The sequence below is a fragment of the Vanellus vanellus genome, assembly GCF_965231255.1.
Source record: "Vanellus vanellus genome assembly, chromosome: 1".
In the NCBI taxonomy this organism is placed as follows: domain Eukaryota; kingdom Metazoa; phylum Chordata; class Aves; order Charadriiformes; family Charadriidae; genus Vanellus; species Vanellus vanellus.
Window position 1 is genome coordinate 53,785,992 of NC_138905.1, and position 27,240 is coordinate 53,813,231.

The following is a 27,240-nucleotide window of genomic DNA, read 5'->3' on the forward strand; positions in this document are numbered from 1 at the left end:
TCTGATCTAACCATAAACTTATACTTTTTCAGTAAGCGAAAACAATGAAATGATGAAAGGGTGATCAAAAAATAATGCAAACAACTGGTGTTACCTGGAAGGGGGGGGGGGGGGGGGGGGTAGGCAGTATGCCCTTAGCAGGTCAGGCCAGTGCTTCAGCCTATGAATATGTGAATAAAGTCGAGCATAAACTGCCATTAGTCTTAAATGAACAGCAGAAGGATGGCAAATAAAATATACCACAGCAAGGAAAAAACAAACAAACTAGATGCAGAATTTTATTTAAAGGCTGAATTAGGTAGTGTAACTTCAAGCCAATGTTTGTTACAGTAAACATTGAAATAGCCCCTTGAATCCTGCCTTACAATAGGTACACGAACATCATTTATCTTGTTTTAAATATTCTTTTTGCTTTATATCTTTCAGGGTCTCCTTTCAACTTATTTCTTAATTAGCATATTACTCCTGAACTGAAGAATAAATGGGATCTGAAATGAATTTAATAGGACATCACCAGCTGGGTGCTGCTGATGGATTTTCTCTTTCTGAAGGTCCTCATTTGTTTGGTAAGTCACCAAATTAGGTTCAAATAGCAAGCTATCCTTTACTCAGAAACCAAGAAGGAAATGCACTGAAATCTCAAGTCAAGGACATGTGGTTGACATGTACCAACCTTCTTGAATCTTCAATACCTATGGAAGGAATAACAAATAATGGGTCTATGGTGTTCATGTAATCCTGCAGACTATTGCTCTCATCACTGCTCATAGCAGAGCCTGTAGGTTGTTTTTATAACACTATTCTAATACTTGAAACCATTCAGCAAAGACAGAACTTTGCACGTAGGCTGGATGTTATCTTCATGTGAGTCATTTAAATGAGCGGAGCAGATATATTTTCAGTTAATTTGTAATAAAATTATATGGCAATATATTTGCATTGCCATATTATGCAAATTTATGAAAGTAATTTCACCTAAATTAAAACCATTGTCTTACTGAGACATGCTATTAACATCAATGCACAAGAAAACTCATAATGCAGGCTGGGAAACTGTCCTTGCTCCAGTTCCACTGAATTTTTCAAGGCTAAGCATGGGTTTGTTAATGAATGAAGAATTCTTGGTCAATATTTTATAAGCATGGGGAAGCTATCTTCTGTTATATGTACTGCTAAGAAAAAAAAGAATAGAATACATTTTTTAGCCTTTCTTTTGGCAGCAGAGGGGGACCTTCGCTGAGTAACACGATACATTCAGAGCCTCACACACAATACAGACCCCCACAGAAAGCTGCAACACTTCAGAAGTTTCCAGTCCAAATAAGACCAGAATTGTGTCTTTTTGAGTGCTGGAAAAATTGAAAACAGCTCAGTTTCATCTGCCTGAAACAAGAATAGTGGCTTAGGCATGGAGGGGCTCTGACACATGAAGCCACTCCTGCTGCAGAGCCCTTAGGAGCATCTCTCTAAATCAAATAACTTCGAGTGTCCTGTCTCCATACAGCTAAACTAAATCACTATCACTAATGATAAGCAAAACCCTTTGAATTACTGTGTGCTATTGTTTTTTTTTTTCTAAATGTTTTGGGTTTTGGTGGGAGAAATGTTTTTGCAGTTGTTATAAAAGTATATGTAAATAGCTAAAACACTTCCTTGCTACCTGTCAATTCCAATGTCGGGCCATGATATACAAAGAGGAGAATCATGTTAAAATCTAGGGTGTCAAATTTTACATCCAGTCATCCCTTTAAAAGTCCTGCATAACTGAACTACTTCAGATTTTTGTTGAGAAGATTCCCCCCCCCCCCCCGCCCCCCCCGATGACTACTTTTTCACTGATTATTTCTTTATTTTCAAAGAGTACTGATCAGGTAGCTTCAAAATACAAGAAAGCATGTTAATGTAAAATACTTTCCTTCCACACCGAAATCTTACTCGGAAATTGTGAGGTCTTCAGAAGAGGGATTGTGTCTCCCATTAGAGGTATTCAGAGCTTAGCACAATGGAGATTTAATTCACACTGACATTTCTGTAACAGAAAGAAATAATGTATTAAGGGGTTGAATCAGGAGTCCCATTAGGAAGGAGAGTATAGCACTCCTGCTGCGTTTCACTTAAGCTGACGTCTGTTTTCAATGGCCACTCGATCCTGTTTTGCAGGATGTCACTCAAGTCTCAGAAGTGATTTCTTTACAAATTTGGTGTCTTTTGCTTTTATAGCTGGAAAAAAACCATCAGAAATAATATGCAACTGAGTCCACAGAGAAAGTTACTTATTGTGAAAATACAACTCCATCTCTTCAAAATGCTTGTAGGAAGTGGTTTTGTGTCTCAATTTTAAATTTGTACACTACTTGCATTTTTTTGACATTCAATTTTGACAGGTATAGACGTGTGAACCCAAGGAAACAGGAAGAAAGCTTTACTTTTAAGTGACCCATAGAATATACATTTCTCCCAGGACTTCTCACGCATTACAGCTCTGATGTAATACAAGTGAGAAATTGCTGGCTTACAAACATCAGCCTTTGTACAAAACAGTCTCCTTTTTCAAAGATGCATACTCGCATTCTGTAAAAACCTTGGAAATATATTATCTTTTCATTATGTTTCACTCAGTCTATGGAGAGAGTGTTCTTAGACCTTCAAAAACAAATCTAAGTGCATCTCCAAACATTAGCAGCAGGTCCAGGTCTCTCAAAAGAAATGTTCTTAATTGTGAGTTGCTTGTACTGTGAGCCTCATCACCATGGTAATTCCAGGGCGCTCCTACGTAGTCACCCTCAAGATTTCTAGTTGCAGCAGGTTTCAGAAGAGCTTCAAGAAAAAAAAAAAAAAAACAAAAAACCAAACCAAACACGTTTTCTACCTCTCCGTAGTTGGAAATTGTATGTTGTTATTTTAACATTATATGTCTAAGGGAAGGTATCTCATTATGTTTTTTGAGTTGGTGTGTTTTAAGTGTAGTTTTTCACTTCTGTTGCTATGAGTCCCTGGAAAAGGGTGTTCAAAATGCAAATGAGGAAGGATCTTCAACCTAGCAGAAGTGAGGGTCCTTCCCTTCTATCCAGTCTTCCTGGAAAACTGCTTCTATTTTTCTACCTCACTGCTCAGGTGATTTAGAAACATCCTAGATCTCTTTACAGAAAATATATTTTTGAAGAAGTGGCCAAAACCAGATACATAAAATGATACATCCTCTATAGCGTCTGCATGCAAGATCACATTTTTCTTCCTTGCAGCTCTGGTTTTCCCAGTGAGGGAAAGGGACTCTTAACGACAAGAAATCCCAGAGGTGCATGGGTCTCCGCAGAACTACTCGTGTTAAGATACTTCTCTTCCTCAGTCAAACCCTGTTTTTATTTCACAAGCCCCATTGAATTGAACAGGGCCCGCTATGTGAAGACTGGTCCAATTTCATATCCTGAACTAAAAGAAAGTGCCACACCTACCAATCTGCATTTTTGAACCCCTGCAATTTAGGACAGAAATCCTGATCTCCTTTAAAACCTTTGGAAGCTTTGTAGTTCACTGTAGAGCCATGAATTTGTCCTGTGGACACTTGAGCATGACAGACACAGACTGATCTGAGCTCCTTTGCTTTGCTCTGAATTGGCCGGACACAAGCTGTGACCTAGAGGATGCTGAGGTGCCTCAGCAGAGCACTGTGCTGAAACTGAAAAGCCTTATTCTGAGGCAATAAGGCAATCCAAGTGGGACAGCAAGACTGTTGCAAAGAGGTATTTGATAAAATCTTTCGATTGCCTTTGAAAGTTTTTCATATTAGGGCCAATACATGTGTTAAATACCCGTATCGCCATTATCTTATTTCTTCCAATAGTTATCCCTTGCACTTTTTTACAAGGGACGGAACTAATTTTCAGACCTCAAAAATGTCTCCTTCATATTTTATATGTGGAGAGTAAGCTTATATATTTGTATGGCATCTGAAATACATACAGCATTTAACTTAGTGTTGCTTATAAGTAGTAGGCCTTTAAAGTAATAGCCTCATTCTATTTTCTGTGAAAGCATCTTATATAGGAGTAATTAATATGCAAGATATTAAGTGTCAAACTCCAGCTATCAGAGATGGAATTATTTCTAAGAACCTGGAAAGATAAATCAGTACTATTATATGTTTAATTTGTATAAAGACCTATTTTATTTTAAGTATTTTTTTGATGGCCTGACAATGCTTTCTTGTAATGTGACATCAAAATACAACCAGGCAAGAAATGCCATCCTCATTGTCCATGTCCCTAGCTGAGAAAGAAGTTTTTTGGGGTGAATGTGTACTCTTAAAAGCTGTATTGAAATGGACAAGGAAGAACGAACAACAAATGAAACCTAACAAAGGGGAAAAGAAAGTAATTTGACAGTGTGAGAACAACAAAAAGCCATTGAAAATTGTTGTAGGCATAGAACAGTGCATAAGATGAGCCTAAAAGGCTATCTTCTTTTAGATAAATTTGTATTTGTTCTGGTTATGCTTTTTAAAAAAAAAAAAAAAAAAAAAGTAGTAAGATGAAGTGTCCAAACTGATTAAACAACTTCGAGATGATAAGATATATTAAATAACTAGTTGCCTGTAGCACCACCTGGCAGATGATGCCACATCTGGCTTCATCCCTTCAGAGAAGATAATTAGGCCTGTAACAGACCCCCAAATCAAAAGGAAACAAACCAACACAAATTAAAACAGAAAATTGTGTATGTATAATAATTATGAAGAGAGCCAAACCAAACAGGGTGACAATCTGAGAAAAAAAATTAATGAGAAGGAATGCAGATGAACAGGGCTCAGAGGGTGAAGGTTGCACCACTGAGCAAGGCAAAAGAAAAAATGCATTTGTGTGACGTTTTCTTTTGTGTGTGCGCAAGTCATTTGTGGATCTTAGCCTGGAAAGGAGACTTTCATTAAATGCGGGGAATCTTGCAGTCTGGGGCTTGATTCTCTGCCTATTTACTTCCCAGTGTGATCCTCAGACATACTTCTGGTCACAAATCTGATGTTAGGTCTTAGAGGGCTCATCCGCAGTACTATGAAAGAGGCTGAAGACTGAAAGAGCCACAGCACCTTTGACTGTCCATCTTGACACTGCTCAACTCTCATCTTGCTCTGGGGCTCTGTTTGGATTGCTTTAGTAGGTGTCTAAGACATGGGCTTACTGCAGGGACTGTTCCCAAAAAGGCAGCATGGTCAGGACTGCAGTAGGTTTGGCTCCTTTTACCCTACACTGTCCTCTAACACTGTGGGGTTTGTACCTTCATAGCTTAGCTGCCATCGAACCGAGGCATGCCACACAATCTTCTGACTTCATGCTGTCCCAGTACTGCTGTGGTGGCATCCAACACAGCCCTCACAATATTACAGATGTTTTGAACCGAAATAACGTATATTAAACACTAAAATCTGAGAGCCACAGGGAAGGTACATGGGTCAGGAACAGTAAGGTCAGCCACAAAGGCTACATGTTGTAGATGCATCCTGCGCCCTCTAGAAAGAGTTAGAGTTACCCCTAAGCTACACAGATGAGAATCAGTCTTTGGCATTTGGCCATGGGGTCAGGACATCTCTCTGGCACTCTTTTCTCTTGTCATACAGACGTGTCCAGTATGGCCTGAGCACTTTGGCCTTTTTTTGAGAACACAACATTTCTGTGCCTAAACCCATCTGCTAATCCAGTCAGCTAAAACCTGTTTCTGGTGATATTGATGTGGTTAATTTACTGCACAGAATCACCTGACATTACTATATATTTATTGATAAAAAATTTTCTTGTAAATAAACCACAATAGGTAAAAAATTACAATGGCTAGGCTACTTGGAGGCATCCCCTTGAACGGTAACCAAATTTTATCCAGGTAAATCCACACTGGGAAAGGACATTGCTATTGTTTCAGACATTCACAAACAAGTTTCTCTGTAATGAAGTTAATCAGTAAACTGTATGACCTCTGGCCTGTGTCACTCCTTTGATATCTTAAAGAAAGTTCTCACAGTAAAGAAGTCAAAAGGATACAGACAAAGGAGAATTAAGAAGTTTTATTTATATGTAGTCAGGGGGGGAAAGGAAAAGAGAGGGGAAAGAGGACTGAACACCTCAAGGAGAGTATTTTTCTTCAAGAAATGGTCAGACCGAAGACAGCCTAAGGTAGGATATTGTCGTGTTCCTGCTTGGACATTTTTGTCACCTGATCTTGTGTTCTTCCTTGAAACTGTAGGATGCTAGAAGGTTGTTTAAGCCAAATAATATTTAAAGATCTACAAATAATTTGTTCAGAATTAAATCAGGATTTCATTAATGGTTATGTAATGATTTCCAAATTACTTAATCCTGAATTTTGTTCTTATAGCTTTAAATTCCTTCATGAATATCCTACCGAGAGCCAGAGGTTCATATTTTAAACCTGCTTAGAATTCTTTTCCTTTCAATTAGCTTTATATTAATGGAACAATAACTTTTACACTGAAATGTGTTCTCATTGTAATTTCTGTAATATTCTGAAAAAATGTTATTTTTCAATCTGCACATACCCTCAGTGTAATTCTTCAAATTGAAAACACTTTAGTTCCCACAAAGAAAATTCCATTTCACTTCTCAAAGTGGTTAAGCCTACGTCAAATATTTTTTCAAGTCTTATGTAAAATATTCTGTGTAAAATTTAGAGGAACAAAAGCAAAACTCTCCAATGAGTTTCAGTTGCAAGTCGTATTGTGGAAAAATATTTTTGAAATGATGACCATGCCCATGTGAAGATTTCAACTTTGACGTTGGTAAGCTTTCCAGATTTCTGTAAAATGTTTTTCATTGAAAAACATTTATTTGCAAAACATAAGCTAAAAGATCTATAGCTATAAGCAATATCACATTCATGTATGCTTAAGTTGTCTTTCTTTAAAGATGTAAAAGGTATGCTTCCAAAAGGAAAAACAGATAAAAGTTTCAAAATCGTTAAGGCCACACAAATACAATAGATTGCTGTATTCCAGTGAACTTGTTTCTGATTTCACTTTCACTGCTTTATACTACTGCAACTCCAGCAATTTCAGTGGGCTGGCTCATGCCTTACAGTGGCAGGAGACCAGCCCGTCTCAGACTTCTACAAATATCTGGATAAAAGCGTATGTACATTCCGGTCGGCAAGATAAGATTAGTTTTCTTTTGCAATAAGAAACTATTTGTTCTAGACTCGCGGGTACTTTGCAAAGCATAATCAAAAAATCAGTGTAGTTTTCAAATATCACGCAGGACAGAGCAGTGCACTGTATGCCTCTGAAAGCAGAACCCCTTCAGCTTCTGTTGGAAGCCTCGTGCACGCAGAGGGCTGGGGAACACAGCTCAGCCCACGCTTTTTGGATCGGGTCATAGAAATACTCCGTCCCAATAATTTCAAGGCACCTAGTTTCTATTTCAACCTCATCATTTCTTTCACTTTTTTAAGATAATATTTCAGAATGAAAGGACACTTCAACCGAAAAAATGAAACAGTTTCATTTTGAAATCACCTTTACGGAATACCTCCACAGTTTTAAACAATTTTTTTTAGGAACGATTTTAAATCACTAATTCTTTGGAGCATACCATTTCTTGCAATGTTTAATTCTATACTTATTGACAATATTTTTGAAAAAATAAAAAATTGACAACTGTTTTTGACCTGCTCTGGGTAGAGAATGGTGTCTCATTAAGTCAGACAAAGTTGGCTGATTTCTAAGGATGAAATACAGATATCCACCAAGCCCTTCAAACAGGTCTCCTTAAAAAATAATAAAAAAACCCTTTAAGCTAAAGTGGGAAAACCTACATAGTTACAACCCACTTCTGATCTTTAAAAATCAGTCTGGTCTCCATAACTGTAGTATTCAAGCACTTCTGAGAGTTTTAGCTGTAAACCTGTTTTACACACAACAAGACCTTGTTCTCTCAGTCTCTCTCGAACTTGCCTGTTGTTCCTTTTCCCTTCCATTGCTCTGAGCATGGATTCAAATCAGTTGAATTGTCTAACTATGTGCCTGACACAGAAGGAAAAAGGAGATACAGGCTGGTTGGTTTTTTTTCTTCCCATATTTAATATTATACATTAAGACTCAGATTTTTTTTGTAAGATTTTTTTGAAGATTTTTCTAAACATATCTGTAATCCAAATGGATCTACAGTGGTTTAAATAAACACCCAACATTGTCTCAGCATGTGCTGCAGTTCTTTAGCCATCCTGGGTTTTCTAATAAGCCCTGAGATTTTTTTTTTTGCTGTGGAAGGATTGTTGTCTTCCCTTCTTGCTCTTCCAGAGGCCCAAGTAGTTCAGGTGGCTGGTATAGAGCTTTTGTGGAATTTTCTGTGGAGGGCATAAAGTTAAAAATCAACAGTATCTTCCTTATCATTTTGGGATTGCCCCACTTTCCTTTAGCAAACTCAATCAACTAAGCAATTACTAACTAGTAAATGACAACTTAGATCTCTATGGTGAACAGATTCCTTTCCAAAGAGACACTGAATGATTTGTATAATGATTGTGTATCTCAGTTTTTGTACCTGAAGAACCTTGACCAGTCTTAATGAGCAGCAGTCTCAACAAATGGTAAATATAATTAAAGAAAGACCACCAACTCATTAAACCTATACTGAACAATAAAGGTCAGCATCAAATCATTGCTGTCCTCACCCTTTACGCGTTTTGTGACTGCTGAAGCTGCAGGTATCAGTGATATTTTGCATTTGATGTGTGAAGCTTTAACTTCACCTCCAGGCTCTTCCACAGAGTCCCCAGATGCCTGCATTTTGTCTCAGGTCTCCGTATGTCTGTGCTGGTTATTTAAAGGGCATAAACTTGGGTTTGCGGAGTGCCTTCTGCTATTCTGTCTCTGATAGTGTAGTGCTCAGGGTCCTGCCCTCTTCCAGAGAAACTAAATGCAACCACAGGCTGGGCAGAGATGGAGAATGGATTGAGAGCAGCGTTGACAAGAAGGACTTGGGGTTGTTGGTTGAGGAGAAGCTCAACATGAGCCAGCAATGTGCGCTTGCAGCCCAAAAAGCCAACCATATACTGGGCTGCATCAAAAGATGGTTGGATGGGGCTCTGAGCAACCTGGTCTAGTGGAAGGTGTCCTTGCTCAGGGGAGGGGGGTTGCAACTAGATGATCTTTAAGGTCCCTTCCAACATAAACCATTCTATGATAATTCAACTAATTGTTAATAATAAATGGCACCATTATCCTCGCTTGGTTTTGCATCACATTTTCCAGACGTACATCTTGCTCAGTATTCTTAAACTGGGACTGCAACATTTGCTATTGGCAAGGATGTGCTGTGGACAATACAGCAATCACACAAATCCAAAACACCTGTATAGCTTCTGCAGGATGGTAAAGTAGGAAGGGCAGGAGGCTGCAGAGCAAAAGCGTGAGACCTTGAAAGTGAAAAAGTAGGTAATGAAAGGGTTAGCTTCTGGCACTAATTGAACTGAGACAAAGGAGAGGGAAGAATCCTCTACTATACATTTTAATTATTGTTATCATTACAGATGTTCCCTCTTCTTAACTGTTAGCATTTCTTTGTTGTTTCTGATTCCTCAGAAGTGAAGGGGACTTGCCAGGGAACTGATTTTATGTCAGCAAAAATGTTTTTGGAGTGCTTCTGAAGCACTGTTAAGTAATGGTCATGATGAACATTAATCTGTGATTTCCTTGTAAATATTGCTGTCGACTCCAATAAAAGTCAGCGTCTTCCTGGAAACGTGCACTATTTTTCCCAGATTCTCTTCTTGGAACTAATGAAGGAATTGTGTCAGTGTTTTCATGAAACAGCAAGATGTGGCTTTCTCCAGCAGAAAACATGAAGTAGTTTGCAAATAACTTTTAAATTACTCTTTTCAGACGTTTGACGTGGGCTTGATTTTAAGTGCGCCACCCAGGAACTGCTAGGTGGTGGTGTACTTGTAAGTACAGAAAAAAAATCAGACTTAAGCTGCTGGCTTTTTAAAACCTGCTATTTAATGGGCAAAGTCAAGGTAGCCTCCAGATACTGTCTCGATCCCGACAGGAAAGGTTACCATTCCTTGTACCACTGCCAGGTTTGTTGTTGGTTCAGAGGCGAATAGCGCTGGCTTACAGAGGTGTTTCATACGAGAACCACACAACGGCACCGAGTGGCACAGGCTCGCAGGGGCTGGGGACCAGGCTGCAGAGGCTGGCTGGGCGGCCACCGGAGGCTGGATGACGAGAAGGTCGCATTTCATCACTTACATTAGGAATGTCATGCCTGTTCCTTCACGGTAACTTCGCTTTCCCCTTTCAGGCTCTTCTTGAAGGTTTATTTCATGTTCTTAGTCTGCTAATTAAACCTCACTCTTGTCATCTTTCCCCAGTGCAGTTTTTCCCTGTCATGACGTATTCATTCAGAATTAAATAGAAATTAGCATGATGTTGGAGTCTTGATCTAACTTTTACCAATGCCACAGGATTTTTGGCTTTCGTTTGGATTTCTTTTATTCTGCTGTGAGACCAAATTTGGATTGCTAGCTTCTCTGTGGTGTGGATTGCTCTTTCTTGTAAACTGAACATTTATACGATTAGCTGCACAGTATTTTTCAAGATTTTTTTAATGTAAATGCCAGTGCTGGACATTTCCACCAATAATGAAGGAGTGGCTGAGAATGGCTAAGTTACTTTTAAAATATCTTGCAATATGTTTGCATGGGACCAGGACCACAGCAAATCCAAACTTGGATAATGCAACTTTTATGATTATGCCTTGTTCTTGAGATGGATGTCTGGAAGTGGAAACTTCTCTGCTAACTGCAGTTTCATGGTAGTAACAGAAATTTGTTTTGCATTATTATTTTCCAGGTGTCCTTTCAGAGCCAATGAGTTCTCCAGTGCAAGAGGCAGATGTGTCACCTTACACACAGTACAACAGTGTGCCATTTCCCCAAGTCCAGCCTCAGATTTCATCGCCGCCTTATTACTCCAACCTAGGCTTCTACCCTCCGCAGCATGAGGAATGGTATTCCCCTGGGATGTACGAGCTCAGGAGAATGCCCTCAGAGACCTTTTTCACAAGGGAGACAGAGGTAATGGATATGCCTGCAGCCAAAAAGCCTAGACTGAGTCACTCCACAGGAAGAGTGAAAGGAGAAGAGCTCTGTGTGGTCTGCGGTGACAAAGCCTCTGGGTACCACTACAATGCTCTTACTTGTGAAGGATGCAAAGGTAGGATGAAATCAATTACCGAATACAATTCAGCTAATAAGCACGTCAGTTTCTGAATTTTTTTTTCTTTGTTGTTAAATTTATTTGAGTCATTAAGCATTTTAGAGATTTATGTTTGCATCTGGTGTACGCTATTCTCTATTTTCCCCAGAACAGATTGGCAGCGTCTTTCACCATTGTCCTGTGCTTCCAGAGCACAGTTGGCCAAACTATGGCTTGTGAGCCATCATTAGCTCTTGATAAACTGAAGAACAGCTTCTACGTGGGGGTCTGGCAGCCTGGCTCTGCTGTCTTGGAGGCTGCTCATGCTGATCTCTGCCTGTGGAAGGAATCAAACCCATGGAGGCCGGTGGGAGTTAGGTGCTAGGCTGCCCTAGAAATCAGGTGCAAACCCAGCCCAAATACCTCCTGTAGTAGGCATTGAAAGGAAGCGAAAGCTGTCAGCACCCACCTGCAGGCTGTTCCCAAAGAGTCTCTTTCCTCCAGCTCCTAAAGGACATGGTGGGTGTCTTCAGGTTTGTGGAATGAAAGGGTTTCTCATTCTAGGCTTTCTTCTAGGGATAGCCCCTCTTCCTAGGGAGGGAGCTTCTTCAGGAAACAGATGGTATCTGTAGGATAAATATCTTGCTTCTTAGGAGAATAGCATTCGCAAGTTGGTGTCAGGATAAATGGAATATAGAAAATCATCGCCATTATTGGAAACATGATTGCCAGATATTTTAGCAGAGAGGGACAAAAGCTTATGCTGGTGGAATAGCTGTTATACCTAAAGGCGGTTACTCTGCGACAGGGCTGAGGTACATTACAGAAAGAAAAATAATGCCCCAGTTTTTCATTCTATTTTGAGAATAAATATTTTGTTATTATTTCTGTTCTATGGATAAAGGCTAAAGCATGGACATTACTGAAGCACTAAAATATCTTACTGGGGAACTCACTGTCGCTGAGAGCAGACTTTGAGCTAACTTGGGGGTTTTGCTTTATCTATTAGAAATTCATTTCTGAGGGCACAACAGACCACACTGGTCAACCGCTCTAAACATGAATATAGTCAAGAGTCATATAATTTATCTCAATAAGTCCCATAGAAGAGATTCATTGCCCATGTGAATAGTCTCAAAATCAAAAAATATGAATTAACTCATATGAATGCTGTCATTATAAACCAGATTAAACTCAGTTTTAATGTGAAGATTCCAAGTAATGTTACATTTACTTTGTTAGTAAGGTATTCCTACTGTTTATTAACTTCGTTATTAAATGTCTTAGCAATTTTTGAAAGATTTACATTTACAAACTATGGAATTTGTAAAGAATGTTTCTACGAGAGTGGTTAAAACCACCAAGCAAATACTCTGACTAAAACCCATGGTGAAAGGAGATATGTGTTCATCTCTCTACTGATTCAGTTTGAATCACTCTATGTAACCATAATTTTACTGCTTTATTGGGATAATTTATTTTATGTTTTTGTTCTGTTTCATGACTGCAACATCATTTCAAAGAATAGTATCCTTGATCAAACATAGTAAAACTTGAATTATTTAAAGATAATGCAGTCTGTTTCTACAATAAAGTTTAGAGGTGATTAAAGTACCAGCTGATTCAGTAGAAAGATGTGCTGAGGACAGTAATTCTGTTTGACAAGGTGAAGGGGATACCATATTTTCTAGACCTCTGATCATTCCTGTCTATCTGTGGAATTTTTCACATGGGTATACATTACCGTCAAAGCACGGTGACCAAAATTGGGCTCAATACTTCACTTGTGCTCTTATCAGTGCAGCAGAAGAACTACCTCATGCATCTCACATCCAAGTATGAGACTAGCCCTTCTTTTTGGCAACAAGACTGCTAATTAGTGCTAAATGTGTGTTTGAAATAACACCCAGATCTCTTTCTGCAGGACTAGTGCTCACCTTGCAGCACTCCTGCTCCACTGATGCTGTGGACATTCTTATTCAAAGGGCGAGACTTTGCACATATTTTTATGGGATTCAGTCCTCTGTGATGAATATGTTAAACATTTTTTTCATTTCTTTCTTGGGTAATGCATTCAGCAACACCCTCCATTATTTTGTTTTTCTTTCTTAGGCAGAAGGAATAATATTAAGATCTTATTTATCATCCCTCATGAGAATATTAATCTAAAGATATGGGCAGGGGTACACACTTCCATATATACTTTTTAATACATTAACATCCATTAACAAATAATGATGAACTATTTAATTTAATATTTTACATTTTATGCAAAACCAGATTAAACAGAACATTTGCTCTCATACAACATTTGCCTGTGGTACTGTAAAAGAACAGGCTTCCTCAAGGTTTCTCTCACCTCTAATATATCACTTTAGAGAGTGCTGTCTTGACTAACAATAACAGCATCACAGTTGTGGCTCATGAAGAATGAGGCAGTTCAGGCATTGTTACAGCACAGGGAGCAATATACTGTGCTTTGAAGTCTGATGCTGTAAAGGGACTTTCTGAGACAACCTTCATAGACAGACATCAAAGACTTTTTGGTATAGACTCAGCCTGTGTAGCGATACTGGGTTTTAAGGGCCAAAAATGATCAGAGGGCTGGAGCACCTCTCCTATGAGGAAAGGCTGAAAGAGTTGAGGTTATTCAGCCTGGAGAAGAGAAGGCTCTGGGGAGACCTTATAGTGGACTTCCAGTACCTAAAGGGGGCCTACAGGAAAGATGGGGAGGGACTCTTTATCAGGAAGTATAGCGATGGGATGAGGGGTAACGGTTGTAAATTGAAAGAAAGCAGATTTAGAGTAAATATAAGGAAAAAATGTTTTACAATAAGGGTGGTGAAACACTGGCACAGGTTGCCCAGAGAGGCTGTAGAGGCCCCATCCCTGGAAACATTCAAGGTCAGGTTGGGTGAGGCTCTAAGCAACCTCATGTAGTTGAAGATGTCCCTGCTCATTGCAGGGGGGTTGGAATAGATGGTCTTTAAAGATCCCTTCCAACCCACATTATTTTATGATTCTATGATTTTCAGATGTTACAGAACAAGTGGGACATAGTATCATGCTTGTTCAATAACGCTACAGACTAAGTTCTGCTAAGAGAAAAGCTAGTGTGAATTCCCTCTGCACAGGCTGGCGGTATGAGTTTTTCAAATCTTCAGACCACTCCTGATAATGCTTGATGTCTCTCATGCCAGACTGCAAAGAAGGGTCCTGCTTTAATCTTCTCTTTGCACTAACACCCTCCACATGGGCATGGGGGGGAAGGAACCCCATAGCACATCTTGATAGTCTGACAGAGCAGAGGAGGTGCTTTGTTAGCAATTGTGAACTTCAAAAACCTTTAAATTGAAAAAGCCAAAGTGGCTGGTCATCAGGATGGCAAACAGACATATACGAAGAGCTTTCATCTACACTTTTAACAGCTGTCCTCCATCAACTTTCATAATTTCCATAAGAAAAATCAGCATCAGTAACATTGGAGGAGCTCTAGACTTTATTAATCATATTCATGACTAAGAGAACAAAGCAAATTCAACATTTCCAGCCAACAGGAGCTTTTTGTAATTTGGCAAGATCAGATAGAAGTTAGACTGTGCCAGAAAAACGTTCAGCTTTTGGGGCTACCCCTTCATTCATTTAACAGATGCCATTTCTGATTTACTTCTGAATTTTTGTAAAATTCCTCCTGGTATAGAAGTTTACACATAAAATATCTCAGGTAGTTTAAGTTCATTTTGAATTATTATTTAATAATATATAGAGAAATGTCATTCATACCAAAAAGCTAATTTCAAAATTAATTATGAAGAAGTCTGTTCAAGAAGACAATTATTCAAGAGTCACTTCATGATAAAACTGAAGCAAGAGTAGGTTTAAAACTACTTGTTACCAAAAAAATTTTTTCACTTTTCATTTCACATCACTTTTTCAAAAACTTTGTTTTCAAGAGCAAATATTTGACTGCTTGAATCTTGTTGGTTCCTAGCTTTTGCATCCATAGTTTTGCATTTTTCTTTCATATTCTTACATACTTAAAAAAAATCATTTACTAAAGCTCTTTGTCTTTGCTCCTCCATGAATAAGCAAATGCACACCTTGTGGGTAGGTTGAGTGATAAAGTCATCAATTGGACTTAGAATGTCATAAAGATTTGTGCAGAGCTTTTCAACATTTACTACTAATTAATGTGTCATAAATTACAGGATGTAAATTTAACAAATAAGATTCATAAATGATGTAAAGCAGATGCAGTTGCTTTTAACTGACACTGAGAGCCTACAGCTTAAATCCAGGCCTTTTTCTCTCTTCCCTGACTGGTAAATGGTAATGTATTAAACACCACGTGAATGATGAATAAAAATAATGCCTGGGGCTGCTGGAGGTTCTAAGCAATCTGCATTTCAAAAGAGACTGATGCCAGTCAACTGTATTTATCTGAACGGCAGCCAATAAAACAGACAGCATGGAAGAGATTTCAAGCAGGAATGAGAGCAGATTCAGAGAAATGCCAGATTTTTTGTGACCAGAGAGCAGAATTGTTTTACTGGTAGCTACACACTGGTCCTCGGATGAGATTATGCAACTATAAAAACATGGGCCAATGTTGGGAAAGTGTCATCTGACAATGGCAAAATCATCACATCATCTGTTATCTCGCCTAGATGCAGCAGGGTGGTATCTTAGCTGAACGCATTCTTAAAACAAACAGACAAATCCTGCAACGGACAAAAATTCAGATTCACATCTGAATTTACCCTGCGATTTGATTATGAGAGACTGGGTCTCATCTGGTGCCTGTTTTAGTGCATCAAAGTGCCAGGTTGGAAAATGATGGTGGTTTTATTGTGGCAGCCACTGGTGATAAGAAAGCAAAAGCTTGGTGAATAGCTCTGGTTAATGTAAATTTACGCAGAGCTCTAGTTGGAAGTCCACTATAAACGACTGATATGCCAGCAGAAGTTCCCAGGAGTCTGTTACAGAAACCTGCCCTCAGATGGAGCGGAGAACTGATTCCCTCTGTAGTTGATGCTAAATAGTCTCTGCCATACGAAGGGCAATGTAAAGAGATTGTGGTAGTACAGTGAGTCACACTAAAAAATTCAGGAAACCTTCAAGTCATCATTGGCAGCGAAGACTGTTATTTTGTGATGACTCTTTTATTCCATTACATTTAATATCTTGAGCACTCTATGTCTTGCTCACAGTGCCACTCTTGGAGGTGTGCTTGATAGCAGCCAAACAGGAGATTTAGGCAGGCTGAGGAAAGGTCATCTCAAGTTCTTGGATCAGTTGCTGTTTGCAGTTACCACTGTGCAATTTTGGAGTGAGTCCAGTGCCAATACCAGTAGAATTGCCTCTGCAGCTGAAATTGGGTGACAGCTTAACCTATCAGATGGACAATATTTACTGAATGAGGCCAGAGTATCTGGTAAACAGGGAAGGAGGCCACATGTAAAATAGGCAGATACAATGCAGCTTCCTTACTAAATTTTGGGGTGGGCAAGCAGATCAGTATGCGGAGCTTCTGCAGATCCCAGGAGCTGAGGGAACAGTGATGAGTTACTCAACTCTCTTTCTGTGCATCTTGTACCTCAAGACACTTAACAGACTCATGTTTTTTTCACAGGCTATTTGTACGGTATCACCCTACAGCTCTAGTGCTGGTGCTCAACCTGCTCCTGGCAGGTTTCAGATTTGGGTCTGAATTTTCCCAACATTCACAGTTCCAGGACCTTACTTTGAACTAATGTCTAATGTTTGGGCCCATGATTTATCATGTTGATTTATTAAATTATATGACTTCGATACTGCTGCCAATACAAGTATCAAGAACATAGTCATCCAGGCACTGAAAGAAACTCGCGGTGCAGCACAACGTGCATCATTCAGTGGAGATGGAGGTGCTCTTCAACTTGATTACTTTGCTTCTTTGAATGTTTTCTTTCATCTATGTCACTGCTGTGTTGTGCAGGGTTCTTCAGAAGAAGCATCACCAAAAACGCAGTATACAAGTGTAAAAATGGAGGCAACTGCGAGATGGACATGTACATGAGGAGAAAATGCCAGGAGTGCCGTCTAAGGAAATGCAAGCAAATGGGCATGTTGGCTGAATGTATGTATACAGGTATTTCCATCATATAGTCAGAGTGTGCATCAAATACTGTGTTTTTTTAATTAGGCTGGTTTTAATAATGAAGTTATTAAAGATGTCACCTGGCAGGTGGAAGGTGGATTAAAGATGATGCTGTGCCTCTGCATCAAATCCTGTAGAAAAAGAAAATGCATTTACAAGCAATGGGATTTAGTTGGTGGTCAGGGACACAAATGCGTAAGAGCTGAGCAAATGGTGAAAGAAGGGCTGTCCTGCACTAGATGACAGCCATCAGTCTGCCTGAGCGGGAAGGAAAAGCAGTCAGGGGAAGCGAGTCTACAGGAGACTCCCCAGCAGCGAGGAGTTTGCAGTGTTGTGGAAGCCAGAGCAGGAAAGTCCTGGCGCTTCCCTTTGCTACTCTTTCTAGGGCTCTCCCTGTCACGTTCTTGCTAGCCAAGTCCAAATTTTGGCTTTCAAACAATTCCATATTCAAGAAAGGAGGAGGACTGCTGCTGGCAGAAAGTTTCTGTGGACTTGCCAAGTGTACGTTCCCAGACCTCACCCAGCAATCAGGCAAAGCCTGCTAAGGGCTAGCCCTTTTTTATAGTCTCATTAGCTCTTTTCATGGCACTATAGATTTTCCTGCCTTGCATATAGGCACATCGGTAGAATCATCTCCAGGAATGAAGCTGATGGACTTTAAAAATGTTTCATATTAAAGTGAATATTCTATTCAGACTGACAGCTTATAAACTTAATTGAGCTTCACGTTGGATAACTTAGAACAACAGGGATATTGGAGTGCAACTTTAAACACATTTAAAACTCCGTTTTGAGTAAAATGTTGGCCAATCCATTATTTTTGCAAGCTCGTTCCTGAAAACAGCCTGTAAACATCTGCTCTTCTGCCTTCCATGAACAGGGCTACAATTTATTTTTCTTGATGGCTCCAATCATTTTAGCATACACGTATGTGTGAAACCAATTTAGGTTCATACAGGAAATTAATCTACTTGGAATTTTTAATATACTTCTATCCCTCAATCTGATCAGAAGATGCTATATTAACTGTTGGGTTTGTAGGAAACAATAAGCTCCATCAATATTTGGAATGCATTGCCAGCATAATGTAATTAATCTTTCATTCTGCAAATTGAACAGGCTACAAAGATCCTGTGATATGACATATTCTCGCGCAATACGTAAATATATGAGCAGGCATCACCACTGCGATGACAGCACTCAATGTGTCCCTAAGTGTCAGAGGAAAATAACTCCCCCGTGGTGCTGATCCCAGCTCCATTGTTCCAAAATATTGAGGATTCAAAATAGCCTGAGTGACTCAGTACGAACAAAAAACAACCCATCACTGAAAAAAAAAAAAAAATAGGTCAGCGTAAATAATACTGACTGGGCCCGCATGAAACTTTTAAACTGGCCTATCATTTTCACAAACCGGCATGTGTGAAATAAAAGCCAGCGAGTGCCACGGCCATCTGACTCTCTCTCTGCAATGGAAACACTGGGTATCTTGTGTTGCTCATGACTTAACCATAAGCACGCTCTAATGCACTGCAATGAGGATGTTTGGCGAGGTACTATTTAATGGCTTTTAAGGAGGAGTGTGCTGCACAATTGCTTTTAGTTCAAGGCAATCCAGGACAGTAAAACACGAAGCTTCTAGTAGTATAGAGCATATATTTGAAAAGAAAAGATGACTAGGAAATAAAAGGTTACCTTGAACTTTGTTTCACTTACTCATTTTGTAGGATTGTAATTGCAAGCTCTGTGGATTCTTCTTTCCCTCTGAACAAGGCGGTAAAGTCTTATAAATATTTATGGCACGGCTACTCAACAATCCTACTCCTGCCCTTTATACTCAAACCACAGACAGATCAAAATTACTAACCATCAATTTCAGTCATTTGCTGTCATTTTGATATAAATTGCAAGTTTCTCGGGTGAAATGTCTCCCTAGGGAAGACCCAGGTTCTGCCACTCTTCTTGGAAGGTAATACCCACTGAAACCCAGCTATCTCAGGGGTAAAAAGTAAGGTCCTGTCTCTTACATGAGTTTTCCAGCTAACATAAATGGAGCCAGAATAAGATGTCGAGGTACTACTCAGTAGCAGGAAGCACGAGAAAAATCTGTCTTACTGCTTCAGGCAAATATAAACCAAATTTTCCCTTGGAAGGTGGTAGACCAGATCCTAAGCTGGTGGAAAACAGTCCAAGTCCATTAACACTGCCAAAAGATGCACTGAATAATTTAGAAAAAGAAATCTACGATGCTGTACGGCAGCAAAAATCACATGGCTCGATACCAATTATTATCTCCATCATTCCTACTCCCCCCTTTCAAGGTATTATTTGCAGGTCTTATTTTAATCATGTAAATTTCCTCTTCTCTCAGCGGTTCAGGTAGGTTATTTTATATAGTGCTTAAACAGGAAATTAAAAACATTCTCAATGAAATTCACTGTTTTCATGGTATCTTCCTCCACCATCATATACTCACTGAATGAGCCTCTTTTCCAGCTCTGCATTTTCAAAGGGGAAGAATGGGAAGGATACTTGAAAGAAGCTTAAAAAAAGAAAAAAAAAAAAAAGAAAGTCAGTCCTGTGCTGATAGGTTTATTTTTAGATGAATACTTAGGTGTTTACTTTTTCATTTGTGCTTTCTGGCTGGTTTCCACAGGTTGTGCAGGGTATCTATTGTCCCTTCCTTTTGTTAGCAGAAGCACATTGCTAGTTGTTATGATATCCACACAAGGATGCTCCCTGGTTCAAGGTACTGAAATGTAGTCTAAACCAAAAAAAATCCACAAATGCAAAAGTCCTTTCATTAGGGCAAGTGAAACTCTATAGTAAAACCAGGGCTTTATTCAGTCCTCTAATACAACAAAACACAAAATAGCAAGGACACAAGGATAACGTTTTAAATAAATACTTTTTAAAAGTACATTTGCCAGCCTGAGTTACTTCTGAGCCTACATTTTCAGCTGTTGGTCTATCTGTATAGTGGCACTGTAATGGCTAAAATACTGAGTCCTCTCTTCTGAGTGGGTTTTCTGTGCGAAGATTCTGCGCTGTAGCCATAATATTGCTTAAAGATTATTGAAAACATCCAGTGCCTTTTGTGTAAGAAGAGCTGCGCCTTGACTACCATTTGGGATTGGATGAGGAGCGCACTTTTGATGACAGTCTTCCAATTGTCCCCATTTACTGTGCTTTGGTTTGGGTGTTGGAGCATACGGAGGGGGTTTCTTTTGGATGAAACTAAACTGAAGACACACTCCAGTGCATTCCCACCACTGATGGGTTTTCTGCCTGTAAGACCAGATTAGAGCTGGTCCAAAGCAGCATCCCTGACATTCACACTGTGTGGATGCTGGGTCACCAGAACCGGCTGTTTTGCTCTGCCGATGGGCTCCTGCTGGGCTAGACTACTCGTTAGTGTGTACTTGGTGTGTCTCGTTAGACTCACATCCAAAGGTAATGACACACTGAGGAAATGATCTGCACAGGTAAGTGGGTTTGTTAGTGTAAAGCGCATTGATGGGCATGTTTATGTACCTATTCAGTGCCTGAGGCATATATAAATCCAATTGCTATCTGTTGTATTATGTGTTCTAGGTCTGTTAACAGAAATACAATGCAAGTCAAAAAGGCTACGGAAAAATGTGAAACAGCCCCCAGATCAGACAGTCAATGAAGATAACGAAGGCCATGACATGAAACAAGTGACATCTACAACTAAAATATATAGGGTAAGAAAATTCTTGTAATAGTTCGTGCAGTAGTGGTGATGTTTGAGCTAAATGTGGTTAGTAGAGTGAATACAGAGAACTTGCATACTTGCAAACTCTCTGGAGCTGTCTCTATTAATTAAAACTCCCACCAAGTCAAGGAAATACCTTGTGTATAGAAGTAGTTCTGATCATTTTAGTCAAAACTCAGTAAAGCATCTATAAAATAAAATGCACTGAGTATTTTTTCTGTGATACACGTCAGGCATATGTCACGTATGGTGAGGTGTGATATTAAAGTGTAAGCATACCCAGTTATTTGCTAAACATTTCCTTACATCTTATAATAAACCACACAAACTCATCCAGTTTAGAAGCATTATACACCTCTCTTTTGTATACTTTTATAGAAATCTCAGTGACAAGCAAATCTCTTGTCTGCTTGGTGTCCAAGTGTGAGAGAGAGATGTATAGCTTTTGCCGAAAGAAGAGATGCTATATTATTCCTATGACTGCATTTCATGATGGGCTTTTTTTTTTTGCCAGTATAGGAGAAAGTAGAATTTACCCCAGAACAGCAGAACCTTCTTGATTACATCATGGATTCATACAGTAAACAACAAATACCACAGGAGGTGTCAAAAAAACTAGTAAGTACATTGATGAATTAATTTTGGAGATGCGGATAATGAAGCTGAGGATTACATGGCAGAAAATATTGGTACTCAGTATAAGTAGGTGTAGTAAGCAGTAGAGCAAATTATGGATAAAAGCTTACATTTAAAACACGCTGCATGTGGGGCAGAATCTCTCCCACTCAGTCAGCAGTTAGACCACATCTTTGTTTATCAAACTTTAAATGCTAAGAAAAAGCTTTTAAGTCTGGAAATATACTTTTATGCTCAAATCTAACCTTTGCTGATTGGAGCTTTGTTTTTTGCATTGTCAGTATAGGCAGTATTTTAAGTTCAACTTGCAGACAAGCTTCCTTTCTATAAAGACACAAGCCTGGAAGCTTGGAAATATATCATTTTTCTGAACCCAAATTCCCAGCATTTTCCAGGTTTGGATTTTTGTTTTATCCCCTCTTCTTTCTTTATCCTCTCTACCTTCTAAAAATTCCATTTTCCCTGTAAGAGCTCACAGTTTTCATGGTAGGATGAAAAAGGTTGGGAAATAGGGAGAGGAGGAAAAAAGTGTTTAAAAGAGATATTTTTTTTTTTTACAAAACTGTTATGTTTAATCTTAAAAAAACAAAACAAAACAAAAACGACTGTAGAAAATTATTTCCTAAGTCACCAATTTTGAAAACTAAAAGGAAGACACTTGCAGGTGGAGGGTTGAATAACCCATAACTGACTTGCGTAACTTATTTCCATGGGAGGCTGAGGAGGTCAAAACCAAAAATATATTAAAAAAAAAAGAAATAGACAAATTCATGGCTAACAAGGCTTTTGGTTAAATATTATGGTCCACATAAAACTTTTAGCTCAGGAAGTGCCTAAATCATTGATTGCTAGACATGACACTGAACATGAGACAGATATTCCAGAGGAAAGGACACTGTCTACTTCTTTTACTTCTTATGTTGCCTTTCAAAATAGCCGGTTTTGGCAACCATTGGAGATAAATTACAGTACTAGATGGACCTCTTGCCTGATTCAGTCTAATAATTTGTGTATTTTATGTTATTAAATGTGAAGTGACAATGAATATTGACAGAGGTTGTTTGATTTGATTTTTAACAGTTACACGAAGAATTCAGCGCTGAAGGAAATTTTCTGATTTTAACAGAAATGGCTACCAGTCACGTGCAGGTTCTTGTGGAATTCACAAAAAAACTACCAGGTATACCCAGTGTGTTGGGGCAAACATTGTTATTGCAAAGTTTACATGCCTTTCAGTTGCCATTTGGTGATTGTTGTGTATCTTTTGAAGACTATATAAAAATGCCGCCTCCTCTGACACATATGCATTCTTCAGACACTGCCTAAGAAAAGGAGCTTTGTGCTCGGAGGAATAACATGTTGAATAATTCAAACTCTGCCGCTCCGAGACATGTCACTCTCTACCTATTGACAAACAAAATGTTCAGAGAAGGGGTTGTATCTCTAGACAGACTTTATTTTCATATATCACTGCAATGCCAAACGGTCGGCCTCTAAATTACCACCAACACTTGCCAGACTTTGCTTCACTTGCTTTGCTGCCTTTCTAGCAAAGCCTCTGAGTCATGAAATCCACTGAATTTTCAGTCCTAAACAAGAACTTCCCCTAGTCGGTGACACCCATATTTGTGGTCCTTGCATGGTGTGTTCTGGACAAGCACTGAAAACCTGAGTTTATCGTTAGTATTTTTTTAACTCCCAAGTTGATGTTACCTCAAGTGTGAATACTGGGCACGGTACGGGTTCCTTGTAATTAAGGAAGGTGCACTGTAAGGCTTAGCTGTATGAAAACATTATTTTCCTGGCACTCCCATCATATTGACTCTTCCTCTGCGCGTTACAGGCTTGCTTCAAAGCCTACCACTGCAGCTGTAGCTATATTTTTTTTTTATGCCAACTGGGATACTGGCTCGCAGGAAATGAAGAAGGGAGGAGCTTTGTAATTGAATAATCTATTTTCAGTGTTGACTTAGAATACCTCTGGCGGGATTTATCAGCTTTTTGATTCATTCTCTACTTTTTCTGTGCTTCCTCACAGAACCACGGGGTGGGTGTAAGGTGGGTACCTGCATTGTCAAGTATGAGGAGAGTTTCCCATGATCTTCAGCTCCCTGTTCCTCTTCAGAGGAGCAGCTCTGTATTCACACAAGTTACCAAATTTCTGCTGATTTCTTCAGTGGGTTTTAGAGGCTTCCCCCTCCAAAAAAGAGAAATGCATATTTAAAACACAGCATCTATGTAAAATAGTATATTAGTCCAAAGCCAAGGTGAAATATTTAAAATTAGATGGTTCAAATGCTGATTACTGCCGTCAGAGCACGGAAAGGGCTGGAAGCAGCATGGCTGTGGAAGAGTCATATACAGAGCTCTGGTGGAAACATGGCAGAAGATGTTAGCGAGCAGCACCAGACTAGACAAATTCTCCCCTACTGGTAATGCTACACCATTAGATTTTGCTTACCATGTTCCCTCTTAACGTACCATGAACACTGAACCACAACTCTAATTCTCATAAACTTCGGTGAGGTCCAAATCTGCGTCATTTTCTGGAATCTGGGTTTCAATTTCTGCAGCACTTGGCAACCCTGCTGACATCAACATCAAGGTAACACAGATGTGTAGCACCTCATGTGCAAGAACTTCAGGACAGAAAGCAGTTGGGACTTTTCTTTTGCTGCCTTACTTATCTCCAACATTTTCCCAGGCTTCCAAACCCTTGATCATGAAGATCAGATTGCTTTGCTGAAGGGCTCAGCAGTAGAAGCCATGTTTCTGCGTTCAGCTGAGATCTTCAGTAGGAAACTTCCTACGGGACATACCGTCCTTTTAGAAGAAAGAATTCGCAATAGTGGTAAGTTTCTTGTTTAATGAGGGAAAAACAAACACCACCATTGCACTTCTGTGTCAGTATTTTGCCCTTGGAAAGCTAGTAAAATTGTTTATTAGCATTGAAACGGGTTTATCTGAATGTTGTTCTTTATATTAACTAGAACAAATCTCACTCAGCCTTGAGTTGAAAGGTCATAAGGTAAAGGTTTATTTATAAATACATTGCAAGTATTATGAATAACGCTACCTCAGATAAACCCAATGCAAGTCTCCAATGACAAGCATGAAAGAACGATGAAGAAGAAATGCCACCATTTAAAATTATTCACATAAAATATCAATATTTATGCTTTCAAAGGCAATCACTATAAGACTGAAAGAAAAAACGATTTTAGGATGTTACTGGAGATGACTGAAGGGACCCACCTATTCTTAGCGTCAGTTTGGTAAAACTGAATTACACTGCACAAGGTGCATAGAAGAATTATAAATATGGCATGTTCTCAGTATTTTATCTGCTTCTGAAGGTCCATCAAAGGCTCAGTGGCTATGTTAAATTCTACTGGTTCTAGACATAAATCTTAATAATTATGAAAGCCAAACAGATCTAAATATTATTTGTTCCTTAAAGCGGGCAAAGTCATGTTTTGCTTTTTCATGTTTTCTTTGTGCTCCACTGATGCAAAACTGAATGTTTTGCCTTTTTCTGTATTGGCCAGCAAACTTTATCCAACCCTCAGCTACCTATCATGAAAAATGCAAATGTAAAAACAATTATGAATCAGAGAGTCTGTCTATAAATTCTGACTTCTGGCCTTCCTCTTTAATGGTCAGAAGGAGAAGAGACAGGAGGAACTTTAAGCTCAACAGTAGTCCCAGAAATGGGCTTGAACTCAGTTCTGAAACTCTTAAAATCAGTAACATGAAGGTACCACTGACGTACACAAAAATTAGGCCAATACTTATATATGTGAAACCCTGAAAAGGAGTTAGGAAACTTCAGAATAACTCACTTGCTGAAGGTATGTACTTAGTTTGGCTTAGCACACTCATTTCTAGGTTTATGTTTTGTAGCTTTTTATATTTCTTTCATTTTGATTTATTATAAGAGGCTATTGTTTGATGGACTGGAAATGGTGACTTCCAGAGTGACATGAATGGCTTCTGGTCCAGGTTCTGCAGGCAGAGAAGTATGCCAAGAAGGCCAGAGATATTTCCTGGAAACTGTAATGAGTTGTCATGGATCCAAGAGTCTTCATTAAGAGATTTTCTATTGGACTATAACCTAAATTTTTGATAAAAATAGGTCTCAGAGAAATGAACCCATATGAATACACGATTACTGAAAGCTTCTCTCCTCTAATCTGTACAGTGAGTATCAATCTTCTTGTTCAAGGGGTGAACTGTTCATAAAAAATAGGAGCAGGAAATACTTTGATCCAGAACAGTACGTAAGCCATTATGTCATACCAATAATTTTTTCCTTACTCATAATTTTAAAATAGCCTGTTAATTCTCTACAACTATTGAGTCCAGATGAGATGCAATATTGTTTTTTGCAAGTTTGAGCTAGACTTAAAGATAGCATTTCATATCATAACATGACTAGCTGGAATATGACATTGTATCCTGCAGTAATATTATTTACCTGTCATGAAGCAGATTTAAAAAATAGTATTTTGTGTAGAAGAAAATTTCAAGACAAGTAACAATTTCAAATGTGGCATTATTTATTACAAAGGAAGATTTCCTGCAATTCTTTTTTTCTGTGGGGAAAAAAAACCCTCCAAGGTAAATTGAAAATGAGTTCTGGATCAGAAGAAAACCTAGACTGAATAGTTCCCAAGAAATGAAACACAATAACTTTTTTTAGTTTGTATATATACACATACATATCTTATTGCTCTTGGAAAAAGCTCTCTAAAACATCTTCCCGCAAGGTCCCCAGGATCAAATTGGAGACATAAGAGGAAATACTGCTTCTAGAACTTCTCCCTCCCTATATTACAGGAGGATAATGTATTATCCAGCTTGCTTGCTGCTGGCTGCATTATTTCCTTCCATTAATAGCCAGAATAGAGGACAAAATACCTTTGCTCATGTATTTTAATTCTCCATTCTGTGCAAATTCAAGCCTCCTTAAAAAAGTTTTCCTTGGCTGCACTTAAATGGGGCTGTGACAGCAACAACAAAAGCAGCTTGTAACTCGGCATTTGTAGCAACGTTAATTGCTGGTACCAATGCTGTTTAACAGTTAGTGCTACTGCACAGACCCAGAAGTCACTCAGAATTTCCAGAGTCTCTCATTTTGGACTGACATTGCTGCATGCCAGAGTGTATCTGCCAGCCTGGCAGTGTCCCTTGCACGAAATGGTTGAAATGTGTTTTTTAATTGCCCCTCTGCCTATGTTTTCAGTACTGGTAACTGCCTGTTAGTTAGTGGTATCACTTCCTTTGCACCAAAAATTCAAGCAGATTGGTTTATAAGAGGAAGGATTTTTACTAGGCAGGTTTGGCGCTCTCATGCTTCCCAAGTGTATTTCTCAGTGTTCACTGAACTTTCATAGGAATCTTGTTTGTCATCACACAAGCTACCAGAGTTTTTTTGTTTTGACTTTAAGAGCTCACATTGGTGCATTTTTTTCTGCATGTTTTGTCTTAGTTTAGGATAAATTCCAGAATTATACATTTAGGCAAATT

The 27,240-nt window shown here is 38.9% G+C and overlaps 1 protein-coding gene across 2 annotated transcripts in view; it reads left to right on the forward strand.

The window, feature by feature from the left end:
• Window positions 1–481: 481 nt before the first annotated feature.
• The window catches only part of NR1H4 (nuclear receptor subfamily 1 group H member 4), a gene marked incomplete at both ends in the record, with an annotated part of 35,058 nt that continues 8,299 nt past the window's right edge, over window positions 482–27,240 (forward strand). Inside the window, 7 exons of one of the 2 annotated variants that reach the window (XM_082498404.1) lie at window positions 482–566; window positions 10,853–11,215; window positions 17,175–17,327; window positions 20,931–21,064; window positions 21,595–21,693; window positions 22,792–22,891; window positions 24,416–24,562. In XM_082498404.1, the coding sequence (XP_082354530.1) occupies window positions 482–566; window positions 10,853–11,215; window positions 17,175–17,327; window positions 20,931–21,064; window positions 21,595–21,693; window positions 22,792–22,891; window positions 24,416–24,562 (1,081 nt within the window). The remainder of the gene's footprint in view (window positions 567–10,852; window positions 11,216–17,174; window positions 17,328–20,930; window positions 21,065–21,594; window positions 21,694–22,791; window positions 22,892–24,415; window positions 24,563–27,240) is intronic. The other variant, XM_082498405.1, reaches the window with a different exon arrangement.